General features: G+C 39.9%; 1 protein-coding gene across 2 annotated transcripts in view; it reads right to left on the bottom strand.

The window, feature by feature from the left end:
* The window catches only part of drp2 (dystrophin related protein 2), a 76,141-nt gene that overhangs the window by 5,979 nt on the left and 57,630 nt on the right, over positions 1–12,532 (bottom strand). The window contains exons 19-21 of one of the 2 annotated variants that reach the window (XM_044204371.1): positions 6,722–6,787; positions 4,128–4,274; positions 1,442–1,694 (exon numbers count right to left, since the gene is read on the bottom strand). In XM_044204371.1, coding sequence (XP_044060306.1) covers positions 1,442–1,694; positions 4,128–4,274; positions 6,722–6,787 — 466 coding nt within the window. The remainder of the gene's footprint in view (positions 1–1,441; positions 1,695–4,127; positions 4,275–6,721; positions 6,788–12,532) is intronic. The other variant, XM_044204372.1, reaches the window with a different exon arrangement.

The raw sequence follows: 12,532 nt of genomic DNA, 5'->3' as shown, positions 1-12,532 counted from the left end.
CTCTTTTTTGACATTATTAGACAAGGCACCCAGACTAGACATGAGAGTTATATTTCTGCTAATGCTTGATTTGGAGTCATTCAATTGCAGGACATTTTTGGACTTCCAATTCTTAATTTCAGCAAGGCAGGGCATAATAAAGGGTACATGAGTGATACCAGGATTTATCGGGACAAACATTTGCGTATCGTTCGCGTAGCAGTAAAAATCTATATTATATCTACACATGATTTTCCCCTGGGGAAGTATGTGTGAGGGGGATCCAGAATAGACCCCTGAGGTACCCCACAAAAGAGAACTTCAGTGGTACTGAAGTTAATGCCTACTTAAAGATGCTCTACTTAAAAATACCAATACCTGTCTTTTATGTACTCTAAATTTATGTCATACTCTACAGTTTCAATTCCAGGAATGAAAGACTGGGAGGAATATATGTCTCAAATTAACAGAAAGATAAATTAGGACAAGGTTTGGACAGACACTGTCAAGGCCCCACGTAACCCCAGTCATCAATTCATTCATGTTAAGTTTTGTCATAGAGCTTATATGACAACCTGATTAAGACATCTCATGGGTTTATCTTCCCACCCTTATTGTTCATCTTGTCCACTTAGAACACTAGGCACCTTCATGGTATGGATTTGCCCAACAGTACACTCCTTTTGGCAGGAAACTGTACACATCATCTGCGCCTTGACAAATAAAACTATTCCAATGGATCCATCCCTTCACCCCCTTAATGACCCCTCAGAATTGCTACTCCCAGAAAAGGCACATAAGATATGGCTGAGTGGTGTGTGAGCAGCCAAGAAGCTTATTGCTCAACTTTGGATATTGCCATAAAATTTATTCTGGAAGCTATATTTCACAAACTATCAGCTGCTCAGATAAAACAGCCACTTCTACCACTGTTGGTTCATGGGAAGATAGAATACTGTGACTTCCTAATTAAAAATAACCAAATTGCTTTTTAGTTGCTCTTTTGATACATCAATGTGAATGAACATGTTTTGTAGATGTATTATTCTAAAACCTGTACTTCTTCTTTTACGTCCCATGCACAGAAAGGGATGGGGTATGGGAGGGGATTTGGTGTTCCTGGGCAATGTGAATTTCTTGTTTTGTTGATTGATTGCCCAACAAAATCAATACACATTGAATGACAAAATAATACTATTACTAATATTGAAATAAAATAAAGTGTTACCAAAATTATTATAATTTAGAGGATGATCACATGTTTTGTGTGTTGACTATAGCTGTCAAATAAATGTAGTGGAGTAAAAAGTACAATATTTCCCTCTGAAATGCAGTGGATTAGAAGTAGAAATTGCAAGTACCTCAAAACTGTACTTAAGGACAGTACTTTAGTAAATGTATTTACACTACTGCTCAACTCTCTCCATGATGCCCCACCACCATGCCTCCCACAGAGGTGTACCTGTAGCAGTAGCTCCCTGAGCCTGTGGAGCTGGGACTCCAGCTGTTTGTTGTGGTCCTCCAGGATCTGCATTCGGGTCTCCAGGCGTGTCTTGTGTTGCCGGAGGACCCGTGCCTCGGCTAGGAGCTCCTCATCCTGCTGCCCTTCTGCTGTGGGTGAACCTGGACCGCCCTCTCCAGCCTCAGTCAGCATGGGAACTGATGCCGCCTCCTCGTGCTTCCACTTGAGCCTCCTGTACTCGCCCTGTAGCACCCTGAGGAGCCATGGTGGAGGACAAATGAAGGGAAAACATTCAGGCCCACATGTTGGTGAAGCATACAACACACACACACACACACACACAACTCAAGGTATTTATCCAGTTTCCACCTGACCGACACAGAAATACGCCTACACATAACCATCTGACATGTTTGTGAGTTATATAATTAGAATAATTTCACCACATTCTTAAAGACTAACACATAAAAACAGTGCAGCAAGGGGCTAATGTATTGTTGATATCTTACCATGTGGAGAGCAATCATCTTCATTTTGAACATAAGCTGCAATAAATCAGTGTCTTCTATCTCTTATGTGTGTGTTGCTTAGGCCATTAACTGATGCTGCGCTGTGCTCTGAAGCATTACTAAAAGTGTTTTAATTTATTTGGGTGCTTAAAAATCATGCTGGTCTATTTAAGTGCTGAATTAGTAATAATCTTCTGTTTGGGACAAACAAAAACTGCACATATACACACAGTTTCATCACTCCTAAATATCCAGTGCAGTGGATCAACCCCTCTATTTTGTTGACATTGGCTTTACTTGCTCATTGTTTGGGGTCCCACAGACTCCACTGTTGTATGTGTAAAAATATTAATAATAACTGCAAAATTAACACATTTTTCTTTTCTTCTGACCTTGTTAAAACCGAATATGTAGAAAAGTATTCAACTGGTAACCCTTTCCTTGGACACAAACTGGACTTTGATTAAGGTAACAAAATATGGACATTTCCATAAAGCACTGTTATTACACCAATTAAGGAAATATTAAGTTATATGGGCTATGCATGAAAAAATGTTTCTTTTGTTTACTAAAAAGCCATTCATAGATTAAGAAGTGTTTGATATGCTATCCTACATAATGACTTTTCTAATGTTTTTGGTCAATTAGATCCCAGAGAAGTCAAACTTCCTGTTAGACCTCTTATGAACAAACTGTTATAAAACTCCAATAACAGAAATCTAAAAAACGTATTTGGGATTTGGGAGGGGTGGTGCTGCGTCAAATGTCCTGTCAACATCAATCACAGATATAGAGCAGATGAAAATCTACTATATTTAACCATATTTTACAGCTGGGGTATCTGAGACCCCAAAATGAAGTAATGTGTAATTTTCTGTAGCAAAATAGAAAGACTAACAAAGACAGTTTTGGTGAGTTTTATTTTGTTTCTGTCCAGTTTGAATGAAATTTTACGATGATCTGCGAATTACTGTTTTTCTCAATGGAGTCTGGTGGGCCGTAGTGCCCATTTGTTTTGGTCTGAGATGCTGATGCTCTAGTGTGAGATCTGGTGGCAGTGAATGTCACATACAGCTCCTTTAAAGAGGACATGAACCCCCAAAAAGAAGATTAGGGTTAAAGGTGTTTGATTCTGGTATTGATTTATTGTTCAGGTATGAGCCACATGAAAGCCACAGCAGAGGCTATAAACTAAGCAACAGCAGCAACTACAGTCATAAATAAAGACAACTGCGCACACTGCAGTGTCATAACAGGAGGCATACTTTGTAGAAAAACTGAACTGGGTCAAGGTTTCAGACACCCAAAGGGCAAAGTGTATGTGTGTATGTCGCTGTGTGTGTGTGTGTGTGTGTGTGTGTGTGTGTGTGTGTGTATGGAAAGGTCACAACCGAATTGAAGACAAGAGAAAATTATTCATATAAATCATTCGCATAAAGGTTGCCTCTGGTAACCAATTAAGAGGAATTGAATTTGCGTCATTTATGGAAAATGCCTGAGCCTCTTAGCTACTAGGACACAATACATTCAATTCAGGCATTAGCTTCTAAACTAATGTGTGTCAGAGATGCTTTACACTTATCACACCAGTCTATCCATAATGGACTCTTCCTGTCCCTTCTGCAGGACACCAACATCAAACTGAATGTTGATTTACAAATGTTTCCATGTTATCACCACATTATTTTACAGAAAATGTTTTCTTACAGCTGTTCAATAGGATTTAGAGTGTGAAAGTGTTTACTTTCTGTCGAAAGTCTGCAAATGACAGCAGACACACCGAAAAGAGAGTACTGCCTCAAGATTAACACACACAAATTTGTGTTATTATGCTTCTGGGCAGCTTTACTGATGAAAACCACTCTCTAAACCAAACTTTTACGGTTCTGCAACATGCCTTCCTTAATCTAAACCTAATTCAAATTTAGAATCAAATCAAATTCAGCACAGTTCTCAACGTTACAAAAATAGCAAGTTTTACGGATGTGATGGACTTGGAATACTCTGCTGACGTACAACAATACATGCAATCACTCTGGTTCAGAAGGACAGTTTTACTGTGTGTGAAAACAAACCTGCAGTAATGCCTCCACCACCCAAACAAATCAAGAAAGGAACCTAGCTCCAGACTCAATGCACCACGTCCAAAAACACGTTTTTTTTTCCTGGCTACAAACCTGTTCTCATTCTCCAGGCGAGCCAGGGTGCATTGGAGCTGCTCCTTGTCCTGGTGCTCCAGGTGGGCCAGCAGCATGTGCTGTCCGCAGGGTGACTCATGGTCCAGGGCTGGGCTGGAGTGACGCAGGAGGTACTGATCTTCATCCCTGAGTCCCCCACACAGGAGACAGCACACTGAGCCACCAGCACACGGCCACCAGCAGCACAAAGCAGAGCCAAGGACAGCATGGGAGAGCAGACAGGCCAAAGCAAGGCAAGGCAAGCAGGACGAGGAAAGGTATTACAGGACGAGATGCAATGCAACAAGACCAGACAGAATGAAAAGGGACACTATGACAAAGGCCCTGTGCCAAGTTCACAGTCCAAATATAAAAGTTCTGTAATAAACTTGGCTCACCACACCATTAAAAACCCACTCACATTTATTAAAAATGGTAGGTGGATCTGGATCACAATATATTGCTCAAATAATAAACACTTTATTGACAATGGAACAGAAAACCTAATGTGCAGATCTATGACAGTAGACCTACGGCTGTAAAACAATAAATGCATGTTTGGCAATTACTTTAATGGAAAGACAGCTGTTTGTCTATTTAAATGTTGCAATAATGCTTTGGGCTACAAAGTAAAACTACTTTATTGAGCCAAAGTTAAAAGCAAGTCATTGGCTTTGCATTGTAATGCCAAATTATACATCACAGAGATATTTATAGACCCAGTTCAAGGAGACTGGTTATGTCTAGAGATGGCCAGATTCACTTTAGTTGCAGAACACCTCTGTTATATAGTAGGTTCATATAGTAGGTTCCACTTAACCTTAGATGCACTGGTGGCTCAACAATGAACCAATGAAACCAATTTGTTATGACAAAATATTTCAGCATTTTATTTGGTATTCCCAAAAACATTTGTTTCTGATTTCACCCCATTCAATCTTTTTATTTACCTCTTTTACTTTAAGAAAATCAAGTTTTTGAATTATTATCCCAATTTTCCATAAGTGGGTCAAAAATTATGCAAATTTCAGACAATTTTACATTTGATGTGTTACCTATATATTTCTACCTCAGACAAATTTATATGAATATTGAAAGTTGTTTTACATAACATTTACATTTTGATTTTGTTATTGTGGTTGTATTTGCAAGTTTAATAATTATGCGAATATTACAAACTTTAAATAATGTTGGTGTGGAATTTTAACAATTATTGTGAATGAACATAGCATCTATTTATCATTAACAAAAAACACTGATTCACCCACTTATGGAAGATTGAAGGTTCCACTGACATATGCATCTAAGGGTTCAATTACTTTCTTGTCCACTACCTGGCAATAAGCAGGAACAGTGAACTCAGAACAACACAGGTGGAGGCCGCACATAAAGGCAGCATGGTTCAGGACAGAAAACAGTATGATGCCAGCCAAACACCAGCTGGGGGCACAGATAGCACAGCAGCATGTACAGAGCCATGCAGCAGGAAAAACTCAGGAGAGGCTCTGACAGACAGAAGGATGGGTTTGCAGAATAAGAACAACACAATACAAGAGCACAAGAGCCGAAAACAACACAGCTACACATAAGGGGTAGAAGTGAAGTGTCATGCATACAAACACACTCTCAGGCATGGAATTATAGACAGACACAGACGCAAATACTATACGTACATGCACTGATATATACACATTTTTGTGACAAAGCTCCATCCAAGCAACAATCTAGATCCATGCATATGGCAACAAAGACACTGGGAGCAGGCTTAAGAAGCACAGATGTCAGTAGTAGAAAGTGCTGCTGAAAAGTAGTGTAGCTTTGTGTAAGCCTAAATCTAGCTTCTAATGTGGTGTCAGTCACAGCCTTCTCTCAGAGCACACACACACATAAAACACGTTTGAAAGGAATAATGAGCACACTTCACAATAACCACACACACCTGGAGCCCTAAAAGACCAGACAATACTTTGCACAGAGCTGCTGGGCATGCAACCTTGACTTTAAAGAGCGATAAAAAAGGAGGACCATCTCAGAGAAGGAGGAAACGGTCGACAGCCCACACAGATAAACAAAAATGACATGGACACACACAATTACATGATCTCAAACAACCCAAACCAGTCTTTCCACCTGGCACTTACTTTCTCAACTTTCCACAATAAGGACTCACCTTATTTGCTGCCTAATTCACATCAAACATCTCTATTCCTCTCACTGCTGTAACCTTGCCATTGCCCCGCCACTCAGCCAGCTTCTACAAACACACACACATGCCTCTCTCTACTCAGCTGGGGCTTTGTGTATCTACCCACAGCCAAAGACTTCAATCACAGCAGGCATGTGCATGATGAAGGGCGACTGTGTGCACGCTGCTCGCTGTGGGTCATTTTCATTATGTGGCTGATTATTTACGTGATTACCCAATCTTTCCCTAACCGTTGAACATATATGCACAAGCCTGAGCACTCAAGTAAACACAGAGACAATAAATGTATCAAGAGGAAAGACTGTACACACAAAACACACAGATAATCCCCGTGTACGGCTGTGGTTGTAATGAGGGGATTTGTAGTATGGGGTGGCGGCATACTCACAGACTTTCATCAGGAGACAGGCTATCCGTGAAGAATGAACAATTTTGGCTCTCCATTTCTGCCAACCTATATATATAAATATGTGTGTATATATATATACACACACACACACACACACACACACACACACACACACACACACCAAGGAAAGCATGTGACACAAACACACACACATATTTACACACAAAAAAATAGAAATACAGGACAGTGGATGAGTCAGAGCAAATGTAGGAAAAAGCAGCACATTGATATTATCACACACTGGGGAAATGTGCCTCCTCAAACACAAGATAAAACAAACAATCAGTACAGTTTAGCTTTTAAGTAGTGTGAATAAAACCTGTGGCCTTTTAGTATTATGGACTGCAACTGAATAGCGAGCTGTCCACAAACATCTGGCTGACAAGACTGCAGAGCGGCAGAAATTCCATAGAGTATGAGCTATAAAAGTGTTCACAAAGAAGGAGAGTAAAATTCTGATAAAATGCCATCCACTGTCTACCAGCATGCAGGCAATAAAAAAAGTCTTTCAGAAATGTGCTGTTGTCGAGCACCACGGACAGCAACTGTGTGTGTGAGTGTGAGGAAGAAGCAAGTGAGCTGCTCTGTGGCTTTTCAGGACCAAGGACAGCGCTTCTAGTTCTGCATGACCTGCTGACTGTCAGTGGACAGCTGCACTGTAAGCTGTTTCACTGCTATAACAAATAAAAAATGCTGCAGTAGGGAAAAATGTTGTTAAGTGTGTTAAAAATACATGGTGCCTATACTCTTTAAGGTTTGATGGCGTTAATCACAGCTGGAAAAACCACATCACTGTGTAAAAATTATTGCGTGTGTTTAAATAAAAAATGGCAAATGGTCTGGGCGGCTCAGTGTCCTTTAGTGAGACAGTGAACTCCAATTGCTCCAAATAGTTAGGACAGTGCCTTGCATGATAGCTCACTGCTATTGGTGTGTGAGCACCTTGGACAAAAGCGCTATGTAAATGCAGTCCATTTACTAAATAAAAAATAATGAAAAACAAGAGAAACTGGATAGATCCAACATTTAGATATTACGCTGTATATTAAAGTGCATATTTTGGCTAATTCATATTAAAGTGTATGTTATGGCTAATATACTAGCTCAAATAAACAAAAGTAGTCACACACTCAAACTAATCTTGTTGTTAAATGTTGTTAAATTATTTAGTATAGCCTCTTAATTTCTCTTACAGTGTGCAACTACTTCTCTTCTATTGGAGTTGGCATCTTACTCAGTTGTTTGCAACTCGCTCATTTGGGTGTGCAGCTGCAAATTTTGGTTTTTCATGGTTAATATACCAAAAATCTATTAATATAATAGGCCCCAGTCTGGAGACTTGCCTTTTTTAACATAGTAAAACACTGTTTACAACACTTATTACAAGTGTTTTCTTTGTGTAGCCATGTTTTAACAATACTTGTGCTTTTTCTGGACTGAACAACTTTCACCCTCCATCACTATCACCACAGGTTGTGTGAAAGTGGGTATACCACAAAGTTAATTCATCACAAACTGCTGCAGTCCACTGAAAATCACATGTTAATGATATATAACCGTGTTAGACAACCAAAGGGTGGGTTTCTCTTTCAAGTGAGGTAATTAACCAGCACAGAGAACCAACCCACTGATGACAATGTGCTAGGAGCCTTGTGGCTGCCCCTATACATACATACACATGTGCCACATGAAAGCTAGTCTTGAATCTACACTGCAGCAAACACACACGACACACCCCATGCTGCATCATCTTTCGCAGGATGTCGTCAGCTGAAGGAGTGAGGGAGGAGGAGGGGTGAGTGATGTAGAGGCTGTCAGGGACATCCACATTATATCCTATTTCTCTCCAGTGTCCAATGAGTCCATAACACTGAGAAATTTAGGATTTTCCGTCCTATTGCAGGAGCCCTGGCCTCTGAACCTGACCGCTCGTAATTCAATTTGCGACACTATTCATCAGAAAGCCTCCACAAACCTGGGGTCGCAGTCAGGGACAACAGCAAATGAGAAAGGAAAGGGCAGAAAGTAATGGGAAATAGTAGTATGGGTGTATGTGTGTGAGTGTCTTGTGCATACATGTGTGTTAAGCTTCTTGTATGAATGTAAATAGATGTGAGAGGAAATGAGAAATGGGAGAGAGAGCGGGGGTAAGAGAGGAGAAATCCTAACAGAGTTCTAAGAGGTTTTTTATTATCTTCCTCTCATCCAAGATGTCGAAGCAGCGCTGATGATGAAAGGAATGAACTCTACTCCTGCATCGATATGTGGGGGGGGGGGATAGAAGAAGAAAGAGAAAGAGGCTGTCTCTGTGTTTGACATGCCTACGAATCTGGCTTTCCTAACCCCAAACATCAAATACTTTATCTCCCTTGAGATGACTGGAGACTACATTATTGCCATAGATTAACACGTATATCCCTCACTGGCTGAAGGGCACTTTGACACAAACACACACACACACGCCTACACACACCTGTCTAATATGTCATCCCAAGGGGAAGAATTTCAGACATTGACCTGCCAGTGATGACATCCACTGTTTTTATATCAGATTGACTTTCTATTAGTGTTCAAAGTGAGCGGTGAGTTACAATTTATGCAGTGAATGAATTCAAATAAGAAATGTGATTTCTGTCTTTATATCCTATATTAACTGATAGGTAGAGAGATGGGAGAGAGAGAGAGAGAGAGAGAGAGAGAGAGAGAGAGAGAGAGAGAGAGAGAGAGAGAGAGAGAGAGAAAGAAAGAAAGAAAGAAAGACAGAAAGAAAGAAAGGGAGAAATAAATAAATGAAAAGACGATTGAAGTCAATTCTGCATGCTGCCGGAGTACAGATAAAATACTCAACATTCCTATAATAAGGACTGTCTACTCCTATTATGATGGTGCTCAGATCAGTGTGCTTTTACTTCACTTTTTTTCATTGTGACTAAATCTGCAAATGCCGATACTCATTCATTTTAGCCAGTATAATGTATTTATGGCACACTGGATGAAAGTGATACTGGTCAATCGAAGGGGGACAAAATAACAAAAATACAGTACAATATACACAGTAAATGCATTTTGGATAAAAGCGCAAGAAATAAAAGCAATGCCTCTTATCTTTTTGCCTGTCTTTTGCCAGACCACAATGCCAGGCGCTGGCCTAACCACTGGGAGCAGTATTGACATGTTGACATGAGGAAACCATGGATCGAACCACCAACCCTGTGATCAGTGGCAGCCCCCAATAGAATGTAGTCCGATTAAACACGGCTAACAGAGGTCTCAAAAACTACCATTGAATTTAATCAAAATAAAAAATATATTTTGTCTCAGTAAATATTTAACTTAATGAGCTTCACAGCAATGCCATTTATTAAAGGGCTATTACATGGAATTGTACAGGTGTTTCTGTTATTGTATACCTATAAAAACTATACTTTACCCCCTCTATCTATTAGCAGTATATAAACACTGAGTAAATGGTTTATAACAAACCGGAACACACTATAATGTAGTTGTAAGCAAATGTAAGGACATTTTAAAGTTTCATTAATGTGTCTGTAACTCCTCCTATGAAACATCCAACACAGTTAATGAATTCTTGATAACAGAGTATAAGAGAGCTATAATCATGTGTGAAGATATGTAACTAGACCAGTGTGTTACAAAGCATGTATTAACTCTTCACAAACATGTACAAATCATTCACTCATTCACAAGCAGCTTTAAAGGATAAGTCTGGTGATGTTCTATTTTTTATTTATTGTCAACAAATCACATGAAAAGACCAAAACCAGCACTGAATGGCTCCTAATAACAAGTGTTGTCTAGCAAAGCCTGATTCAGCTTATACATGCCTATGTGCCACAGAGCTCCATTGTTGTCCAAAACTATTAAAAACACATCAGTGAGCCACACGTTGCGCTGGGTGACATGTTCCTTCATTACAATGAATATGGGCGCTGTAGTTTATTTAGAGTCAATCCGATACACAATCATGCTGTCAAAAATACTAATAATAATAACCAGCTCACCAGATCCGTGGCTGAAAATATGTCCCCTCTATAATCTCTGTTTACTTCTGATTGACTAACACTTGCTAAAAGCGACAGTGCCCGGCTGTTTTAGTAAATAATGAAAGTATATATTCATGACCCATTTTTAAAGATTTACATCTTCAATAGTAAAGAATGAGTTTGAGGCTGAGAGCCACAGACAGGCTGGAGAAGTCACAAGGTAGGTACTGGTCTCTTTCACAGAATGTGTTGACAATAACAGAAACATAAAATATCACCAGCCTTAATACTTTAAAAAGGTTTATAAATGGGTTCAGAATTCATGAAGACTTATCATTATAAGAACACAATCTTGTCAAGCATTTATTAGCAGTTTCTACACCTGTAACAGATGCTTCATATGAGCTGCGAGTTGTTAACAAATAAATACACTTTAACTGTCCTTATATCTGCTTACAACTACATTATAGTGTGTTATAATGTATTATAAACCATTTATCAATTGATTATTTAGTGCTTATAAAAGATAAATAGGAGTGTTACCATTTTGGGACACAATTTGAAAGCATAACCCAATGATCATAGGTTATTGTCTCAAATAAAAGCCCTTACTGATTCATTCGTATGTAGAAAAAAAGACACTTGAGAAACAAAGATGGCTTCCTGACATGCAAAAAGATGAGAGGCTTGCTATGAGTAAAGTTGCTAAGATACTATATAGATACAGTGGACATTGCTATTGCTATTCAACTACAGGAGTTTTTCTGGCATTTTCTCAGCAGGTCGAGGAAGGCCGACAAACCTTCTCTGTGAATGTGTCTCATTTTGACTAAATTAGATTAGTTTCCATTTCTCTTCTTTTAGTTTATTTTGGTGAAGGCTATTGGCAGCTACAGTATTATGCTGGTTACGATTTTTCTGAGTGAGCAACGTGACTCAAGAGCTGTTTGAAGCAAACTGTACTGTAATTAGTAACAAATGCATTAACATAGGAGGATGTAACAGAAAAGATATTAAAGAGTGGAGAAGAAGAAAGGGCTAGAAGAGAGACAGCAAGAGATAGAAAAAGAGGAAGAAATAAATGTATGGGTGGGAGACAATAGAAGAGAGGGATTCTAGATAAGAATAAAAAGAAAATAGGGCAAACAGAAAACAGGAGAAAGGGAAAAAAGGGAGAGATAAGAGGGGTAAAGAGGACAATTGTGCCTGCTCTTTTGTTGGTGTGTGTTCCCTCTGTTTTGGCAGGGTCAAAGGCAGTTGTGTGTAAGAGCCTCAGGGAAGTAATACACAATGGCACACTTACAAGCACACATATACACACACACACACACACACACACACACACACACACACAAACACACACACACACACAGCAGGCTCAGTGGTGTGTGTGTCCAGCTCTGCAGTACTGTGGGCAGAGCTGCCAGGAGTGTGGGAGTCCAGTGCTGTGCCTTGTTTATAACCTGTCAGACAGACACTAATCCACACCAACAGCTCCCAGGTGACCAATGGGCTCACTGCCCTAGCAAGTGACAGGCCGCTAGGCGCGCTGAACCCCGCTGACCTCCACACACACATACACACACACACACACACACACACACACACACACACAACAACCACAAACTGCTCTGCTTAAGTGCAACAGCGTGTGTTTTTGTTGAGAGCTAGTGTGAGGGAAACTGCTGGGCAGTACAGTCTCTACCCTGGCTGGAGTACAGTGCACAACGCAGCCAAATCAATACTTCAATCAGTGTGTGGCGAAGACTTAAGGGTGAGGGAGCGG

Source organism: Siniperca chuatsi, linkage group LG8, assembly GCF_020085105.1.
Source record: "Siniperca chuatsi isolate FFG_IHB_CAS linkage group LG8, ASM2008510v1, whole genome shotgun sequence".
In the NCBI taxonomy this organism is placed as follows: domain Eukaryota; kingdom Metazoa; phylum Chordata; class Actinopteri; order Centrarchiformes; family Sinipercidae; genus Siniperca; species Siniperca chuatsi.
The sequence above is the reverse complement of the archived record's forward strand: the minus strand, read 5'-3'. Positions and strand labels throughout refer to the sequence as shown.